Source organism: Oncorhynchus mykiss, chromosome 10, assembly GCF_057628025.1.
Source record: "Oncorhynchus mykiss isolate SJ-2025 chromosome 10, ASM5762802v1, whole genome shotgun sequence".
NCBI classification, from domain to species: Eukaryota; Metazoa; Chordata; class Actinopteri; order Salmoniformes; family Salmonidae; genus Oncorhynchus; species Oncorhynchus mykiss.
Genome location: NC_143031.1, coordinates 12692822 through 12712263, shown reverse-complemented (window position 1 = coordinate 12712263; position 19442 = coordinate 12692822). Strand labels below are relative to the sequence as shown.

Below are 19442 nucleotides of genomic sequence, written 5' to 3'. Positions count from 1 at the left end.
TTTGCTGTTCATGGTGCAGTATTTCTTTAGGTCAACAGAGGGCAGGGTAGATAGAAATGTGCTTGGAAACTGGTTGAGTTTCAGTGACTCAATGTAAATCCCAGCACTGCTGATAGCAGCAGAAAATACAGTGCACTAAAAACACACTCAGGAGTCAATGTGAAATTCACAGAAAATAATTCAACTATGAGCCTATTGAATGCACATCTGTTCAAAGCATGTCTCTCTCACTTTCTCCCCTGCGTCGGTGTGCTGGTCCACGGTACTCAAGGCGTTCTGCACGCGGGCTAGCCTGGCGGACAGACACAGCAGCAGGCTAACCACACGCTCCAAGTCTCCTACGAACAGGCAATAGCGCTCCACCTCCACCGCTGTACAGTGCTCCCGAACCAGGGCCTCCACGGCCTTGCCACGCATCCCGTTCTCCTCCACCTCCACCTGCAGGGAACCACGGGGCTCCTCCAAGGCCAACAGGCGCTCCTCAATACACGTCACTAGCAGCCTCTATAGGAAGGGGAGGGAACACTATACATTACAATACAGTCTGCTTGTGCGTGTGTGATTTGTGCAAGAGAAAGAGAGGAGACATAAGGCTTGTCACAGTCAGCTCAAAACAAACAGGATATAAGATAGGAGTCTGACAGTTTCTGGTATCTCAATAATCTGGTAAGACGTTAAACTGATGCCAAACATAGTTAAACTGCATCCAGGGCACAGTTTTCGAAATGTTTTATCCAGAATGATAGACTCCGTAATCCTCTATTTTGCTATCCAGGATCAGATCGATCTGGCATTTGAGCCAGTTTGAGAAAATAACCTGATAGGATCCTTTCTGACCCAGATACCACAACATCACAGAATCCACATGTTCAGTTCTTTGAACAGGCCTCCACCTCGCCATCTACTGGGCAGGTTGTGGTACTACTTCCCAACTCTCAACAGAAAACAAAGCTGATTAAACTACATGAATAAAGGTTGATAAAAAAACATGTATAAAAACAACATACAATCCTGATTAAAGCTCAAGATTGGATTACCAAATCGTTATCCTATCCAGAGGATCAGAATATAACTTTTCAGTTTTGAAAAACCCAATTCTAACCTTTAATCCTATCCGATTGGCAAAATCCGATCGGAAAACTTTTGAAAAACTGGGCCTCGATGATATTCAGATCACATGAGGTTGGTATCTGGAGCAGAAAAAGTGGAACGTTATCAAACACATGGTTTCCAGGTGTTTGCTGCCATTCCATTTGCTCCGTTCCGGACATTATGATGAGCCATCCTCCCTTCAGCAGACTCCACTGATTCAGATGACATCATCAACTGGAAGAGATCAAGTAAATACACTTCTATTACAAAAAAAGAATTCAGAGCTAAATTACCTTCTTCTCTGTGACATCCATCTTGCTTTGTGGCTCTGGTTGGGGTTGGACTTTCTCATCAACAGGAGATGTGGGAGGTGCTTCAGGATCATCCACTGTTTTAGAGCTTTAGGAAGACACACACACACAGTGATATTGCTGTATATGGATGAGATCAACCTTGGAATAATGTCCATGCGTCTTTAGCCATGCATTTGTCTTTACATGGACACGTGTCTTTTAATCTATCCAGGTGCAGTGACATAACAGCCGCTGATCCAGGAAGTGGCCATCAGACACCTGAACAGTACAATATAACAGCTGCTGATACAGGAAGTGGCCATCAGACACCTGAACAGTACAATTTAACAGCTGCTGATCCAGGAAGTGGCCATCAGACACCTGAACAGTACAATATAACAGCTGCTGATACAGGACGTGGCCATCAGACACCTGAACAGTACACTATAACAGCTGCTGATCCAGGACGTGGCCATCAGACACCTGAACAGTACAATATAACAGCTGCTGATACAGGACGTGGCCATCAGACACCTGAACAGTACAACATAATGAGATACTCACCCGTCAGCAGCATGCAGTGTCATGATGTCTCTCTGCTTCTTCTTATAGTGCTCCTCCATCAGCAGAGTGTCTTCTGACAGGAGCTGCTCCATCAGCATCAGCGCCGTCTTACGATTGGTCAACGGGTACAGCACCCGTGCCAGCGATTGGTCCGTTGTGACCACCTCCTCCACCAGCTCCTCCCACTTTGTATCCTCTGTGGTGGGTGTCTTTTCTGGGCTCTCCGTCTCTCCTGCTGGGGTCTCCTCTTCCCCCTCCTTCTCCTTCTCGGTTTCCTTGTCTTCTCCTGGGTGTTGGCCCTCTCCACTCTGGCAGGTGTCAGTGTCAGGGACTGGTGTGGTGGAGGAAGTTGTAAGGGGCTCACTAGCTGCTGGAGCACGGGCTAGAGTTGGAGTCTCTCCCTCGGTCAGATTATCAGAAAGGGCTGGGCCCTCATCCTCCACTTGGCTCCCTGGTTCAGGTGGTATGACCCACAGAGTCGGGTCTGTGGTGACTCCACAGCTCAGGGAGACTTCCTGAGAGGCCTCAGGCTGAGGAGTCTCAATGGGCTCATCCACCGACTGCTCTCTCTCCATAGTGTGTTGTATAGGAGGGGCGGTTTTCACACTGCTGGAATAAGAGCGATATTAGAAAATGGAATATCAACAGTGATCAATAGCCATTGTTACTTTATACGGTGCCCTCCACTAATATTGGCACCCTTGGTAAATATGAGCAAAACAGGCTGTAAAAAAAATAAAATAATCTTTGTTTATCTTCTTGGTCTTCCATTCAAAATATTCACAAAAATCAAACTATTAAAAATAAATTCTTAACTTCAAACAAATATTTTTTTCAAATATATGTGTGCCACTATTACTGGCACCCTTTCATTCAATACTTTGTGCAACCTCCCTTTGCCAAGATAACAGCTCTGAGTTCTCCCCTGTAATGGGTAATGAGGTTGGAGAACATGACAAGGGATCTGAAACCATTTCTCCATACAGAATCTCCAGATCCTTCAGACTCCCAGGTCCACTAGGAGCTCATCCCACAGGTTTAGTACAGGGGACTGGGTTGGCCACGGCAAGACCTTGATTCTGTGGTCAGTGAACCATTTTTGTGTTGATGTGGAGGTGTGCTTTGGATCATTGTCCTGCTGGAAGATCCAACCAAGGCCCAGTTAAAGCTTCCTAGCAGAGACAGTCAGGTTTTGATTTAATATCAGCTGCTACTTGGAGTCCATGATATTATGTTTCCTAACAAGTTGTCCAGGTCCTTTGGAAGAAAAACATGCCCACAACAAAGATAAACCACCATACTTCACAGTGGGGATGAGGTACTTTTCTGCATGGATATCTTTCTGTCTACTCCAAACCCACCTCTGGTGTTTGTTTCCAAAAAGCTCTATTTTGGTCTCATCTGACCATAGAACCTGGCCCTGTTGAAACTCTATTTTGGTCTCATCTGACCATAGAACCTGGCCCTGTTGAAACTCTATTTTGGTCTCATCTGACCAGAGAACCTGGCCCTGTTGAAACTCTATTTTGGTCTCATCTGACCATAGAACCTGGCCCTGTTGAAACTCTATTTTGGTCTCATCTGACCATAGAACCCGGTCCCATTGAAACTCTATTTTGGTCTCATCTGACCATAGAACCTGGCCCTGTTGAAACTCTATTTTGGTCTCATCTGACCATAGAACCTGGTCCTGTTGAAACTCTATTTTGGTCTCATCTGACCATAGAACCTGGCCCTGTTGAAACTCTATTTTGGTCTCATCTGACCATAGAACCCGGTCCCATTGAAACTCTATTTTGGTCTCATCTGACCATAGAACCTGGCCCTGTTGAAACTCTATTTTGGTCTCATCTGACCATAGAACCTGGTCCTGTTGAAACTCTATTTTGGTCTCATCTGACCATAGAACCCGGTCCCATTGAAACTCTATTTTGGTCTCATCTGACCATAGAACCCGGTCCTGTTGAAACTCTATTTTGGTCTCATCTGACCATAGAACCTGGCCCTGTTGAAACTCTATTTTGGTCTCATCTGACCATAGAACCTGGCCCTGTTGAAACTATTTTGGTCTCATCTGACCATAGAACCTGGCCCTGTTGAAACTATTTTGGTCTCATCTGACCATAGAACCTGGCCCTGTTGAAACTATTTTGGTCTCATCTGACCATAGAACCTGGCCCTGTTGAAACTATTTTGGTCTCATCTGACCATAGAACCTGGCCCCGTTGAAACTCTATTTTGGTCTCATCTGACTATAGAACCTGGCCCTGTTGAAACTCTATTTTGGTCTCATCTGACCATAGAACCCGGTCCCATTGAAACTCTATTTTGGTCTCATCTGACCATAGAACCTGGCCCCGTTGAAACTCTATTTTGGTCTCATCTGACCATAGAACCCGGTCCCATTGAAACTCTATTTTGGTCTCATCTGACCATAGAACCCGGTCCCATTGAAAGTTCCAGTAACGTTTGGAAAACTGTAGGCGCTTGAGTTTGTTGTTTGATGACAGCAAAGGCTTTTTATGTCAACCCTCCTAAACAACTTGTGGTTACGTAGGTGGCGTCTGATTGTAGTTTTGGACCCAACTAACGTCTGCAATTCTCCATGCTGATTGTTAACATCTCTAGTTGCTTTAATCTTCTTAAATTATTGCCCTGATAGTGGAAATGGGCCTTTTCAACCGCTGAGCTATTTTCTTATAGACATTTCCTGATCTGTGCAGCTCAACAACCTTTTGTCGCACATCATTACTGTATTTTCGGGTCTTTCCCATAGTGATGGATGACTATGGGAACTTGGCCTGTATGTCACCTCATATTTATACCCCAGTGAAACAGGAAGTCTTAGCATACCATTTAAGTATTCCTAATCACTCAAGTGAACTTAAAAATGTAAAATAAGAATGGGAATATACTTTAGTTAGGTATTACTCATAAGAATTTTTCTGAGTTTGAGAAAAATATTTATTTCACATTTAATTTTTTTCCAATAATTTTACTTCGATTAAAAAAAACGTTAGATTTTTTGAATGAAGACCAAGAGGATAAACAGCAAAGACATTTTTTTACAGCCCGTTTTGCTCATATTTACCAATGGTGCCAATATAAGTAGAGGGAACTGTACATTAACTTAATGATGAGAATTTTGTTTGGAGAGCGAGGGTCACTTTATCATAAGATAGTTACATACTTGGAGCCAGTCTTGCTCTCGCCAGTGCCCCTGGGATGGGTATGTATGGAGGGAAAAGTTGAGGTGGACTTGACCAATCTCTCACTGGACTGCTGACCGTTAAGGTACGGTGGGAGTGGGACATCGCAGGAGAGCCCAGTGGTCTCTACCACCTCTTTAACCAAAGGGACAAAGTTGTATGATCCAGGGGACCCATATGAACGAGCCCTAACCTGAGACGAGGTGTTTGATACTGGGGAGTTAGACGTAGTGGACTCCCTTGTGCTTTTTGTCATCTCCCTACTTTTCTCCCTACTGCCCAGCTGTGGTGCAGAGTCCTGCTTCAAGAGGGGCTTCCTCTGGGTCTCGCTGAAGGACGGTACGCTGCTTTTTTCCTGGCCTGGTCCTGGGGCTCCCTGCCTGCTGTGGAGCTGGCCCAGCTGCTCAGAGCTCTTACTAAGGACTGAGGAGCTGCTGACCTGGGACACACCCAACTCCTCCAGGGACTTTCCCCGCTTGACCACCATCCGGACCCGCCGACCCATCACCCGGACTCGCTGACCCTCAGGGACAATCTTCGCTTGGTCTCTCCTTACCACCACACTCTCCTCATCCACTGGCCTTTGAGTTTGAGCACTGAAAAGTTATACAGAGATTGTGATGAGCTAGAGATGCTTTGGAGACTTACGTTCCTGGTTCCACTCAGATATTCTATGCCTTTATCTTACCCTAACCATAGCTGATGAAAAAAAGACTCCCTGAACATAGCTGAAATTAAGTTTGATGTTTTGTCTGCATACGTCATAGAATGAAATGTTGGTATATGGGTGTTCACTTTCAGTGCTGCAATAAATCACATCTGAGCAAACATCCATGTTCAACAGCAAGGCATACAGTAAATCTTACAGGCGCAGATACTCCCACTTTCACAAACAAGTGAGGGCAACATACCTGGACGTGTCCATAGCATTGACTGGTGAGGGATCATTCATGTAGTTGTGACCCTGTAGCCAAACATACCAAGAATCCCCATTCATAACACCCTTTGAGCATCTGTGTTACATTCTGTAAAGTGACACGGTCCTCTATAAAACTCAATACAAGTCTCCAAATCCTATTCAATTATTTTAAATGCAATAATATCAAGAGTTCTGATAAGGCTTACCTGAAATGCATGGGGTGTTGAGGTGAAGCGGTTTCTGAACAACTCAGGTGGTTCTGGTTGGTCCAGAAGACTCTCCTCAGAGGCAGACTTCCCCTGAGAGGGGCTGGGTGACTCTCTCCAGCTAGCCTGGTGGGAATGACCTCCGGACTGAGAGGAGCTGAACTGGGCATGCTTCATGGCGCTGGAGGTCGAGTCCAGGACGCATCCAGCGGAATGAGGCCTGTACAGCTTCTTCTTGGGGCCTCCTTTATTCCCAGACTGAGGCTTGGGACCCCAGTCAGATGGCTTCCCAGCCATGGAGTGCCCCTGTTTGGGGGATTGAGAGGCTTGAGGGGCAGGCTGCTGGGGCTCAGCCACCTTGAGGCCCGTCTTGCGCTCCATGTAGGCCACCAGGGCCTTGTGCTGGAGGTGCTGCAGGGAGGTCTTGGAGAGGCTGGAGGTGGACAGGGCCCTGCCTTTGGTCTCAAACATCTTCCTCCTAGCTGCCACCAGGCCCTGTTCTCCCAGCTCCTCCTCATCGCCTGAGAGTACCAGCAGTCCTACTTCACCTGAGTCACCCAGCTGGTTCAGCTTCTCCGGCTCGGAGTAGCACAGCTCCTTCTGCTCTGGAGTCAGACGCCTCCTGCCCCCGATACGAGCCAACTGAGGCTGGGCAACGTTCGCTGGCCTCTCTTTCTCAACCTCCTTCAGCATTTCCTTTATGTCCTCCTTATCTGTCCCCTCAGACTGTGTTGGGGAGGGGGTAAGTGTGTCTGCTGAGGTCTCAGAGTCGTGTGAAGAGGAGACTGTGTGAAGTACCGTTGGCCTGAGCTCAGGCCTCTGCCTCACTCTGTGGGGCCAGGACAGCTGCAGGTCACTCCTCTTAAAGGAGGTCTCCCTGAGGACCTGATCCTGGGCGCCCTTCAGTTTCTCCTTGTAGTACTTCTTAAAGGAGTCGTCCAGCGTGTTGCAGGGGTGGGCGATAGCCTCCGAGCTCTCCTCCTTGGATGTTTCACCCTGTGATGTCCTATCACTACAGCTAACGGGAGCTTGCCTTTCCTGATGAGCAGCATTGAGGCCTGCATCTTCACCTTGCATACCGACCTCAATGTCATTTTTGAGCTTCAAATTCAAATTCAGGGCCGCCCTGTTGGCTCCAGTGAGGTGGTACAGCAGCGGGGTGTTTTCCTTGTTGATCTTCTGGCTGGCAACGCCTCCTAATGGCCGCCGCCTCCCTGCGTTGACTTGTTCGTCTCTCTTGTGGTGGGTGGCCTGCTCCATGCTGATTGGTGGAGGGACTTCCTGGTTGTGGGAATTTGATAACAGCGGACAGTTCTCCTCTGGGCCACAGGAGAAGATGTGGTGGTTAGGGCTGTGATGCCTGCCGATCTCTCTGCTCTGGATCTTGAGACTTTGTTGTAAAGCATCGGAACTACGGGAGCGCCGGTTTAAAATGTGAGCGGGGCCATATGAAATCCTACTCTGAATCTGTTTCGCCTCATCTTGGCTTCTGGAGTTTATATCTTGACGCTTGGTGTAAAACTCCCTGACATCGGTTTTTGTGGTGTCATGGGTGATATAGTTCCTCTGTTGGGTGTTCCTGAACATGTGGTCCATGGTGCTGTGCAACCTCTCCCTGTCCACAGGCTCAGACACAGGGCTCTCACTGCCTTCTTCTGACACACACAGAGAACCATGGTTCAGACTGGACTCTGACGACTTACAAACACCTGTAACGAAGTAGAACTGGCCCTTGTGTTGGATGCTGCTGTTGGCCATGTTCTGTGCCACATGCAAGGGGATGGCAGATGGTGGTGGCTCCGGCAGGAGGGACCCGCTGGGCTCTTGCACCCTCTTACAGTGACCCTCCGAATGGCCGCCACCGGCACTACCAGCCTGCTGATTAGGGTGCTGCTCAGGCTGACTCGTGCGAGGGGGTGATCGGCTTAAGACGTTTCTTGACGTTTGCTGCTCAGGGTTATTATCCATGTGGTCAGAGTTGACTGGGTCCCTGTGATAGGGCTGTGAGGCCCTACGACCATAGACTAGGTCAGGCCTGAGACAGGCAGCATCAGGATTATCTGTCCGGGGTCGTGGATGAGACCTGTCTGCCAGCTGGCTCTCGGGACTGTGCTGCGCCCTGCAGTTATCCAGGTTCCTGATGGCTATGAAGCTGTCCAGGCGGTCGGGGGGCGGAGGAGGAGGGGGTGGCAGCTTTTCTTGATTCTGATCACAGTACTGTGTTGCACTAAGGCAGCCATTGTTGTTGCGATACTGGTTTGAGATGGCCTCCATGGAGCGGTAGAGCTGATCCATGCTCTTGGCGTCAGAGTCGAGGACGTTGGGGTGGTAGATGGCCTTCACATACTTCAGGTCAGCATAGTGCAGGCTGTGCTGCTGGAGGTCATATGGAAGGAAGGGGGAGGAGTAGTCTGGGGCGTTGGAGCCCCCAGAGAAGGAGCTGTAGGCCGAGTCGCCCTTGCCGTGGTGGTATGTGAACTGGTCGATGCTGCTGGTGGACTTGGCTGGGGAGAGCCGACTCAATGGTAGGCTCAGAGGGTGCAGGTCCAGGTTGCTCATTTTCTCAAAGTTTAAATTATAGGAATCCATCTGGCTTTGGAAACTGAAGCGTGGACACAGGTGAAATGGAGGTGACACAGACACATTCACCTTCAGTCTTTCACTTCAGAACTCAGGGTCATTTTCTGCCTTCTAAGCTTCCTCAGTAGTGTGCTTCTTGAATAACTCTTGGAAAACAAAGCAAAGCAAAAACAGAAGGGTTATCTTAACAGAAATTAAATAATTTAACATGCTCCTCTTCCTCCTCATACAGCTGGGAGGTGTGGAAAACCCAACCCAAATATAGTTTTTTCTTGCCAACAGAAAACTCATAGGAAATGAGCTGCTTTCTCAGCGTAGCGACTGTTGACTACTAATACTATGTTTGTGTTAGATTCTCAACATGGCATGTCAACTGGGACAACACCCGCTAGATCAAAAAAAGGTACAACCACAGAGCCTTTCATCTACATGCAATGAAAGAAATTCTCAGAGGATTGCAGGGTTTCTCTGCATGCAATTTCATACCACCCCCCCGCCTATGTCCAAATAGTTTTTTAAAACTACATTTTTTTTTTTACGGTGTAACAATTGGACAGGACACATGTCTGTCAGGGGTACAGTGTTTCCCTATATTCATTTAACAGTACTCCCAAAAAATATTTATACATACCCATGCAAAGGTTTGGGGTCACTTAGCTATTCTTTAAACAAAAGACATTTCTACTTTTTTGTCCATTAAAATAACAGCAAATTGATCAGAAATACAGTGTAGACATCGTTAATGTCGTAAATGACTATTGTAGCTGGAAACGGCTGATTTTTAATGGAATATCTACATAGGCCCATTATCAGCAACCATCATTCCTGTGTTCCAAAGACATGTTAGCTAATCCAAGTTTATAATTTTAAAAGGCTAATTGATAATTTGAAAACCCTTTTGCAATTATCTTAGCACAGCTGAAAACTTTTTTGCTGATTAAAACTGGCCTTCTTTAGACAGGCTGAGTATCTGGAACATCAGCATTTGTGGGTTCGATTACAGGCTCAAAATGGCCAGAAACAAAGGACTTTCTTCTGAAACTCTTCAGTCTATTCTTGTTCTGAGAAATTAAGGCTATTCCATGCGAGAAATTGCCACTGGAGATCTCGTACAACGCTGCGTACTACTCCATTCACAGAACAGTGCAAACTGGCTCTAACCAGAATAGAAAGAGGAGCGGGAGGCCCCGGTGCACAACTGAGCAAGAGGACAAGTACATTAGTATCTAGTTTGAGAAAGATGCCTCACAAGTCCTCAACTGGCAGCTTTATTAAATAGTATCCGCAAAACACCAGTCTTAACATCAACAGTGAAGAGGCGACTCCGGGATGCTGGCCGTCAAGACAGAGTTCCTCTGTCCAGTGTCGGTGTTCTTTTACCCATCTTATGATTTTAATTTTATTGGCCAGTCTGAGATCTGACTTTTTGTTTGCAATTTTGCCTAGAAGGCCAGCATCCCGGAGTCGCCGCCATCATTCTTAAATGGACGAAGTTTGGAACCACCAAGACTCTTCCTAGAGCTGGCCACCAGGCCAAACTGAGCATTCGGGGGAGAAGGGCCTTGGTCAGGGAGGTGAGCAACCTTCCAGAAGGACAACCATCTCTGCAGCACTCCACCAATCAGGCCTTTATGTTAGAGGCCAGACGGAAGCCACTCCTCAGTAAAAAGGTACATGACAGTCCGCTTGGAGTTTGCCAAAAGGCACCTAAAGACTCGCAGACCATGAGAAACAAGATTCACTGGTCTGATGAAACCAAGATTGAACTCTTTGGCCTGAATGCCAAGCACCACATCTGGAGGAAACCTGCAGAGAAGAATTGGAGAAACTCCAAAAATACAGGTGTACCAAGCTTGTAGCGTCATACAAGACAACGCTGTAATCACTGCCAAAAGTTATTCAACAAAGTACTGAGTAAAGAGTCTGAATACTTGTGTAAATGTAATATTTTTGTATTTGTAATAAATTGTATTTGTAATACATTTGTAATAAATTGTGTAGATTCAGGGGGCAAAACAGTTGAATCCATTTTAGAATAAGGCTGTAATGTACAAAATGTGTAAAATCAAGGTGTCTGAATACTTTCTGAAGGCACTGTACAGCATGGAACACCTGTTAGAGGTGCCTGTGAAACCAGACCCTAATTACAACTTTGAGGTGTACATCACAGCGCACAGAAAATGCCTGGAATTCCATATCTACTTGGCAAACATACTGTATTTGGGGATTAGTCATGTGTGTAATGATTATTTTATGGTCATCCACAACTGAAGCACTGCATGTTGCACTGTGTGTTGGTTTAACTTCTCAGGAAACCAAACAAGCACATACATCGTACTCAATGAATGTGTTTGAATGACTAGACCTAATGAAAAACATACTGACCACATTTAAACGTTTTTATTTTACTGAAATGATATAATATGTTGAGTGTTTGGTGTTAGATACAGAAAGGATTTAAAAACATGTATTTGTTTAACAGGGTAAATCAGTTAAGAACAAATTCTTATTTACAATGACAGCCTACCCCGAACGACGCTGGGCCAATTGCGCCGCCCTATGGGACTCCCAATCATGGCCGGATGTGATACAGCCTGGAGTCGAACCAGGGACTGTAGTGATGCCTCTCGCACGGAGATGCAGTGCCTTAAACCACCATTTTATAAAACATACAAGTTCCCCTGGAGAGTTGCCTCTCAAACATCCAAGATCCAATCCAAAATCAAGGACATTTTCCTCATTCTGTATCAGGAAGCAATAACAAGTTCCAAAATAACTTTCTCCAATAACTTTAATATTTTAATTTCATGTTGGCCTTGTTTATGTTCCTGCAACGGAAGAGATTCACTAAGCTTTCAGTAACCGTGAAACTTGTCTTTCTGCCCAAAATGGTGTTTACAATACAGATATTACCCAACATCAAAATAATGATAAAGTCCACCAACAGGCGGCCTTAATGTGGGGTGATGGTAGACTAAGAAGAATGCAGGCCTCCTGGCGATTACAGTCACACATACAAACAGATCAGTGTGGCCAACACAAAGACAAGCCAATGAGCACCACAGTCCTCCATGTCGACCAGGGTTCACTCCCTCATGGGCCAACACAGATAAACAAACAAATTGGTCAAATAACCACCATTCAAAATGGCTAAGGTAGCTCTGTTGTAAGTCCCACCACACCCCAAAGTGTGACAGAGCTCACCCTAGTCCCCTGATTTGCAGCAGACTGTATGAAAATCTCCAGCTACCAGGCATACATGCACACGTATACGGACCTCCCAGGTCTAGTTAGTGATGTTAAAAGGGGTTTGTTTGTGTGTGTTGTGGAGGGACACCTGTTTCTCCATGTGCAGAGGCTGCCTGGGCCTGCCAGGCTTCTCCCCAGTCCTGAACTGCTAGCTAGAACACATTAACGGGACCAAACAGGCCAGCGCTCATGTGGAATTGATGGGAAGGACAGCCGGTGACAAAATGTACAGAGAGGACAGAGGCTAAAATGTCCCAGACAAATACACTAACACGCACACCGGCAAACTGAACAAACCATCACAGTGACTTCCATTAGTCGACTCAACTCATACCAACAGATCTAAAATATAATTATCTTTGAAGAGCACCAGATGGAAACAACTTACCAAATACACTGACCAATTTGTTCAGGTTTTTGATTCCGTATGAGAAAAATAATAAATGACACCACATTTCCAAGTTAAACACTTGACATAAATAAAACTATTAGGGTTAGAACGAGGAAAATGAAGGAGCAAAAAAACAAGTTACCAGGAGAAGATGTAAAGAAGAGTTCCAGAGAAAAGAGTCCTTCTCCCCCTAAGACCAAGCAGAGAGGCAGCGATCGCATGCCTGTGACGTCTGTCCGCCTTGCTGATGCACAATGAGCTCTGTGGCAGAGGGAACATTTCACCACAGATAGCTAGTGCTGTCCGAAAAAAAAAAGGCCATGCATTCCTCGCTGGCTTCAAAGAAAGACAGGGCCCGGGCACGATTCATTCCCAGGGTCCTAGGCACATGGACAGCAGCCAAGCAGCAGGGGTGGGTGCTGCTCTCGCCCAAACACTCAAAGACCGACAACCAGGAGGACCCCAACACCATTTTCTATCCTCTCCCCTATTGCAGGCCCCAAACAAGCAAACATTTGTCTTAATTTCCAAACACATTGGGCCTAGAAGTTAGATGTGACTCACTTGTGTCAGTGCAAGGTCGTGCAGATATGACATTATGTTTATTGCCTGACTGCTAAGCATCTAGACCCATTTCACCAGCTTTCACCATGGGTCAACAGAGTGCAAACTCACAGCTAGACTAGAGATGTAGGATTTTTTACTGTATGATAGTGGCCTGTATGTATTTATCTGATGAGGACTTGGTTGTTATGCTTAATATTTTGGTTCATGCTGAAAGTGTCTGGTCTGAAGGGTGGTGTTAGGTGCTCCGTTGTTATGGTCACCTCTGTGACCTGCTGCCATTCTCACCTGTCAACCAACTGAATGAGTCGAAGGCTAAACAACACATGAGAGCAGGGCTATTCTTAACATCCACCACTGACAGACCCAGTACATCTACATGTTTTTGTGCAAGTATGCACATGAGTATTGACACACACACACACACACACACACACCACTGAAGGGCAAGTTCAAATCAACATATTAAGTGATGTAGTTTAAGACCCTGCAGTGACTTGATGTGGGACTGATGCAGTGCATTCGGAAGGTATTCAGACACCTTAACTTTTTCCACATTGTTACATTTTAGAATAAGGTATTAAAATCTCCCCCCCCCCCACCCCTCAATCTACACACAATGCCCCATAATGCCAAAGCAAAAACAGGTTTTTAGAAATGTTTGCAAATATAAAAAAAAAATGTTTTTATGAAATATCACATTTACATAAGTATTCAGACTAGAAGTTGGCCGATTAAAATCGGCATGGCCGAATAATTAGGGCCAAATTCAAGTTCTCAACAATCGGTAATTGGCATTCTTGGACGCCAATTACATTGCATTCCACGAGGAAACTGCGTGGCAGGCTGACCACCTGTTACGCGAGTGCAGTAAGGAGCCAAGGTAAGTTGCTAGCTAGCATTAAACTTCTCTTATAAATTTTTTTTTAAAAATCTAACATAATCACTAGTTAACTACACATGGTTGATGATATTACTAGGTCAACTAGCTTGTCCTGCATTGCATATAATCAACGCAGTGCCTGTTAATTTACAGCCTACTTCGCCAAACGGGTGATGTTTTAACCAAAACAGTGCCTTTCTTAAAATCAATACACAGAAGTATATTTTTTTTAAACCTGCATATTTTGGGTAAAGAGAGACAGAGGCCTCGCATTGATTACTTTCTGCGAAAGCGATCAAATCAGTCGAATGAAGCACAGCAACTGGACGCAAACCATAGTTTGCAGTGCAACAGTACCACTGTCATGGAGGACGTAAACTCAAGCACCGAAGTAACAACTGAGGTGGAACCAACAACAGGAGTGGAACTCACCGAGCCTCCCAGACCTGCAGTCGAGTGGAGACTACCAGGGCACAGGCCGTATGTGAAGTGGCCTGGCGCCAGTGACAAGAAGTTGTGGGAAACAGTGAATACTGACCTTACCTTGACCCTCGAGAAACTTCGAGGCACAGTGGAGAAGAAGTTTGAGAGGATGGGGGACATTATCTATGAGTACGGGACAGAAAGATTTGGAGTGGAAGAGGCAAAAGGCGGGAGAAAGGTTCCAACCCCACCAGTTTCCAGGAGGCAACAAGAAATCAAGCGCCTCGTTCAAGAAAGGCGACAGCTTAAGAAACGGTGGAAGAAGGCCTCGGAAGTGGAAAAGGAGGGCATAGAGGCACTTCAGGCTGATATCAAAACCCGGTTGGCATCCCTCCGCAGAGCAGAGAACCTACGGAAACGCAGAAGGAAGAAAGAACAAACTAGAACTCGATTCTATAAAGATCCCTTCAAGTTCCTTAAAAGTCTCTTCACGAAGGAAAAAAGTGGAGCTCTAAAAACAACAAAGAAAGACCTAGAGGACCACCTGAGAACAACAAACTTTGACTCAAAGCGACATGAACATCTGGCCATCCCATCAGATATCCCACCCATTGAACCCCCGGAACATCATATTGAGACCAGCCCGCCGACATGGAAAGAGGTGGAAAACACAGTTCGACGGGCTAGAACAGCATCAGCCCCGGGGCCAAATGGAGTCCCGTACAAAGTGTATGAGAACGCACCAGACGTCCTGAGGTTCCTCTGGAGGTTTATGAGAACAGCTTGGAAAAATAAGATAATACCCAAAGTGTGGCGTAGGGCAGGCGGGGTCCTGATCCCTAAGGAGAAGGATGCAGTGAACATCAGCCAATTCCGCCCAATCTCCTTACTGAATGTCGAGGGTAAAATCTTCTTTAGGGTCATTGCCCAGAGGATGGCCGAGTACCTGCAAAGGAATGCGTACGTCGATACATCTGTACAGAAGGCAGGAATATCAATGTTCTCTGGCTGCTTGGAACATTCCAGCATGATCTGGCACCAGATCCAAATGGCCAAGGTGGAAAAAAGGGACCTCCATGTAGTCTTTCTCGACCTCGCCAATGCATTTGGCTCTGTGCCCCATGAACTCCTGTGGTCTGCCTTCAGATTTTTCCACATACCGGACACCATCACAACCCTGGTGAAGTCGTACTTCCAGGATCTGCAGTTCTGCTTCACCACCTCAGAGTTCACCACCTCATGGCAGTGCCTGAATGTAGGTATGATGGCGGGATGTACCATTTCTCCATTGGCATGCATAATGGCAATGGAGGTTATCATCAGATCCTCAAAATGGGTTGCTGGTGGACAGCGAGTCGACTCTGGTTTCCAACTCCCTCCACTTAGAGCCTACATGGACGACATTACAACATTGACCACCACTGTCCCATGCACCAGGAGACTGCTCAGAAAACTTGAGAACATCAGCTGGGCCCATATGAAGATTAAACCATCCAAGTCACGCAGCATCTCGATTGTGAAGGGAGTACTCTCTGACCTGAAATTCATCGGAGATGACCAAATCCCAACAGTGTCTGAGCAGCCGGTAAAAAGCCTTGGAAGGTGGTATGATGCAAGCCTGAAGGACAAAGACCAGGTGCAACAGCTGCACAAAGACATCAGTAGTAGCCTACAGTTCATCGACAACACCCAGCTACCTGGAAAGTTAAAGGCCTGGTGTCTGCAGTTTGGTGTCCTACCCCGGGTGTTGTGGCCCTTAGCAGTGTATGAGGTTCCAATCTCAACAGTGGAGAAGATGGAAAGAGGAGTCACAGGCTACTTAAAGAAGTGGCTCGGAGTTCCACGATGCCTTACCACCATAGGCCTCTATGGAGATGGTGTCCTCAAGCTGCCCCTCACCAGTCTAACAGAGGAATTCAAGTGTTCAAAAACCAGGCTCCAGATGACACTGAATGAATCTCGAGACCCAGTGGTGAGCAACAACGCGCCGACCTTGGCAACTGGGCGCAAATGGAGGCCAGGAAAAGCAGTCCAGGAGGCAACAGCAGCCCTCAGACATGCTGACATTGTGGGTCATGTTCAGCAAGGGAGAGGAGGCCTTGGGCTAACTAGCCGTGCTGCTTGGAGTAAGGCCACTGCACCAGAGCGGCGGAAGATGGTAGTGCAGGAAGTACGCCATCAGGAGGAGGCTGCAAGGTGGGCCAAGGCAGTCTCTCTTTCCAAACAGGGACAGTGGACTCGATGGGATAGTGTGGAGAAGAGGAAGATCAGCTGGAAGGATCTGTGGGCCATGGAAGCGAGGCGGTTGAGCTTCTCCATCAGAGCAACATATGACGTCCTTCCAACTCCAGTTAATCTTCACCAATGGTATGGTGAAGATCCGGACTGTGCCCTCTGTTCCATGCCAGCCAACCTCAGGCACATTCTCACAGGGTGTAAAACAAGCCTCACCCAAGGACGCTACACTTGGCGTCACAACCAAGTCCTTAAAAACCTTGCGTCCGCCCTGGAGGACAAGCGAGCTGCCACCAACTCCCTACCACCCCCAGCAGCATCACACCCCTTACGGACAAACTTTGTCCGCGAAGGGGCTAAACCACCGAAGCGCAGCTCGACACCATTAGAGCGAGACCAGCTGCGCTTGGCCCGCGACTGGAAAATGCTAGCTGACATTGGCCAGCAACTTGTGTTTCCTCCGGAGATCGCAACCACCACCCCAAGACCTGACATGGTGCTCTGGTCCCGTTCGCTCAAGAAGGTCTTCATCATTGAGCTCACAGTACCCTGGGAGGACTCAGTAGATGAGGCTTATGAGCGAAAGATCGCTATGCCGATCTAGCTGCCGAAGCACGGCATCATGGCTGGAACACAGAAGTCCGACCAGTGGAGGTGGGCTGCAGAGGTTTTGTGGCAACATCTACAACCAGACTGCTTAGAGACCTTGGAATTAAGGGCCAGAGCCAGCGTTCGGCAATCAAAGCTGTATCGGAGGCGGCAGAAGGCAGCAGTCAGTGGCTCTGAATGAAGAGGAAACACCCCAGCTGGGCCCCGAAGTGAGAGGGCCAGGAGGTATGCGGTCAACAATGCTTGACTCAGGGAGGAGGATGCCCCTGCCATGCATAGTCCCATGGGATGTTGGCTATCATCAACAAGGCAACTCCTATGACTAATTGGGAATGGGACGCAAGCGTAGGATTGATCACCCTGTCGCTGGCCGCCTTTGGGGAGGGTGTATAGTGTGAAAGGCCGAAACACCCTAGGAACCAAAAGGTACACTACTGACGATGCGCTCCCCAAATTTCACCAGGCCCACTGTTCATTAACTCTTGGAAGTGCTTGCACAAAGGATAGTAACATCTCATCCTGTGTTCTTGGAATCAGTTAATATTTCCTGCTAACATGAATTTATTTTAACTAGGGAAATTGTGTCACTTCTCATGCGTTCATTGCACGCAGAGTCAGGGTATATGCAACAGTTTGGGCCACCTGGCTCGTTGCAAACTAATTTGCCAGAATTTTACATAATTATGACATAACAGCAATGTTTAGACTTAGGACTGCCACCCGTTCAATAAAATACGGAACAGTTCCGTATTTCACTGAAAGAATAAACATTTTGTTTTCTAAATTAGTTTCCGGATTTGACCATACTAAATGACTAAAGGCTCATATTTCTGTGTTAATTATATTATAATTAAGTCTATGGGCTCAATTTCGAGCAATGGGACAAGACTGCAACTCCTGTACAGACTCGGGAGAGGCAAAGGTCGAGAGCCAGGCATCCTCCAAAACCCAAGCCGCACTGCTTCTTGACACACTGCTGGCTTAACCTGGAAGCCAGCGGCACCAATGTGTTGGAGGAAATACCGTACAACTGGCACCCGGCCCGCCACAGGAGTTACTAGAACGCGATGGGACAAGGACATCCCGGCCAAACCCTCCCCTAACCCGGAAGACACTGGGCCAATTGTGCACAGCCTCATGGGTTTCCCGGTCACGTCCGGATGCAACATAGCCCGGCATCGAACCCGGGACTCTAGTGACGCCTCAAGCACTGCGGTGCATAAATAAGATATTTCTGTTCTTTATTTTTAATACATTTTTCAAATGTGTCAACAATTGGCTGTTTAAAAAAAAAAAAAAGTAAAGGATGCAACATAACTAAATGTGGGAAAGGGTCTGATTACTTTCCCAATGAACTGTATGGCAGCTATACTGTATGTGGCACCATTCAGGACAGACTTAGTCTACTTCACATGGTAACAAACCATTTTATACCTGGCAACTAATCTCCATTGCACCCAATCATAGACAGGCATTCAATTAGGGAAAAGAGAGCGAGAGGGTGCTTATTAGGGAGGGGTTAAAAACCTCAGTAAGAAGATTTGACTGGTAAGTGCATTCCGGATACGTATTCTTTTCAGCATGACCTCCATTTTAGTGCCTAGGTCGAGAATGGGCCAAACAACTGTGGCCTCAAGGGAAAAATTCTGACACGCATTAAGAGACAAAGAATTGGAGATGCAGATTTGCTCATCCTTAGTTCCAGGACTTTCCTCAAGGTCCCAAGGTGAGAGAGAATGTCACTGTTAAGACAAATCAAACAAACGTTGAGAGGAAGAGCTTTGTGAAAAGGTGGAGATATTCAGTTACTGCAGAGCAGTCAGTGGGAAATGCCACAAAACGTCACCAGACCCTGGGTGATAGTGACAGGCTAACAGGCTCTAATAAGCACCACATTCTCACAAATTAATATTGGAATGTGCCCACCAAGCATGGCGGGGGACATCAGCTTGACGCTGTGGGACGATTTCTGTCCACTCTGGTAGGAGTGCCCGGTACCAGTTGATATTTTACCTTTTTAGCACACAGAGCAAATTAGAACATTCTGCACTACAAAAATACCACAGTTAAGCATTCTGACTCATCCTAAATCTGAAGCTGGTCAAACATTAACTTGTGAAGCCTCCTCCCACAGAGCTTATGGATGAAACAAGAGCAGGGCTGTAGCCTAGTGGTTAGAGCGTTGGGCCAGTAGCCGAAAGGTTGCTAGGTCGAATCCCCAAGCT

At 46.7% G+C, this 19442-nt stretch overlaps 1 protein-coding gene across 2 annotated transcripts in view; it reads right to left on the bottom strand.

Moving 5' to 3' along the window:
• LOC110533356 (protein Shroom1) overlaps nt 1–19442 on the bottom strand; it is a 40456-nt gene that overhangs the window by 1445 nt on the left and 19569 nt on the right. The window contains exons 2-7 of one of the 2 annotated variants that reach the window (XM_021617470.3): nt 6284–9009; nt 6070–6122; nt 5140–5754; nt 1950–2558; nt 1386–1491; nt 232–504 (exon numbers count right to left, since the gene is read on the bottom strand). In XM_021617470.3, the coding sequence (XP_021473145.3) occupies nt 232–504; nt 1386–1491; nt 1950–2558; nt 5140–5754; nt 6070–6122; nt 6284–8872 (4245 nt within the window). In that variant the 5' untranslated portion in view covers nt 8873–9009. The remainder of the gene's footprint in view (nt 1–231; nt 505–1385; nt 1492–1949; nt 2559–5139; nt 5755–6069; nt 6123–6283; nt 9010–19442) is intronic. The other variant, XM_021617473.3, reaches the window with a different exon arrangement.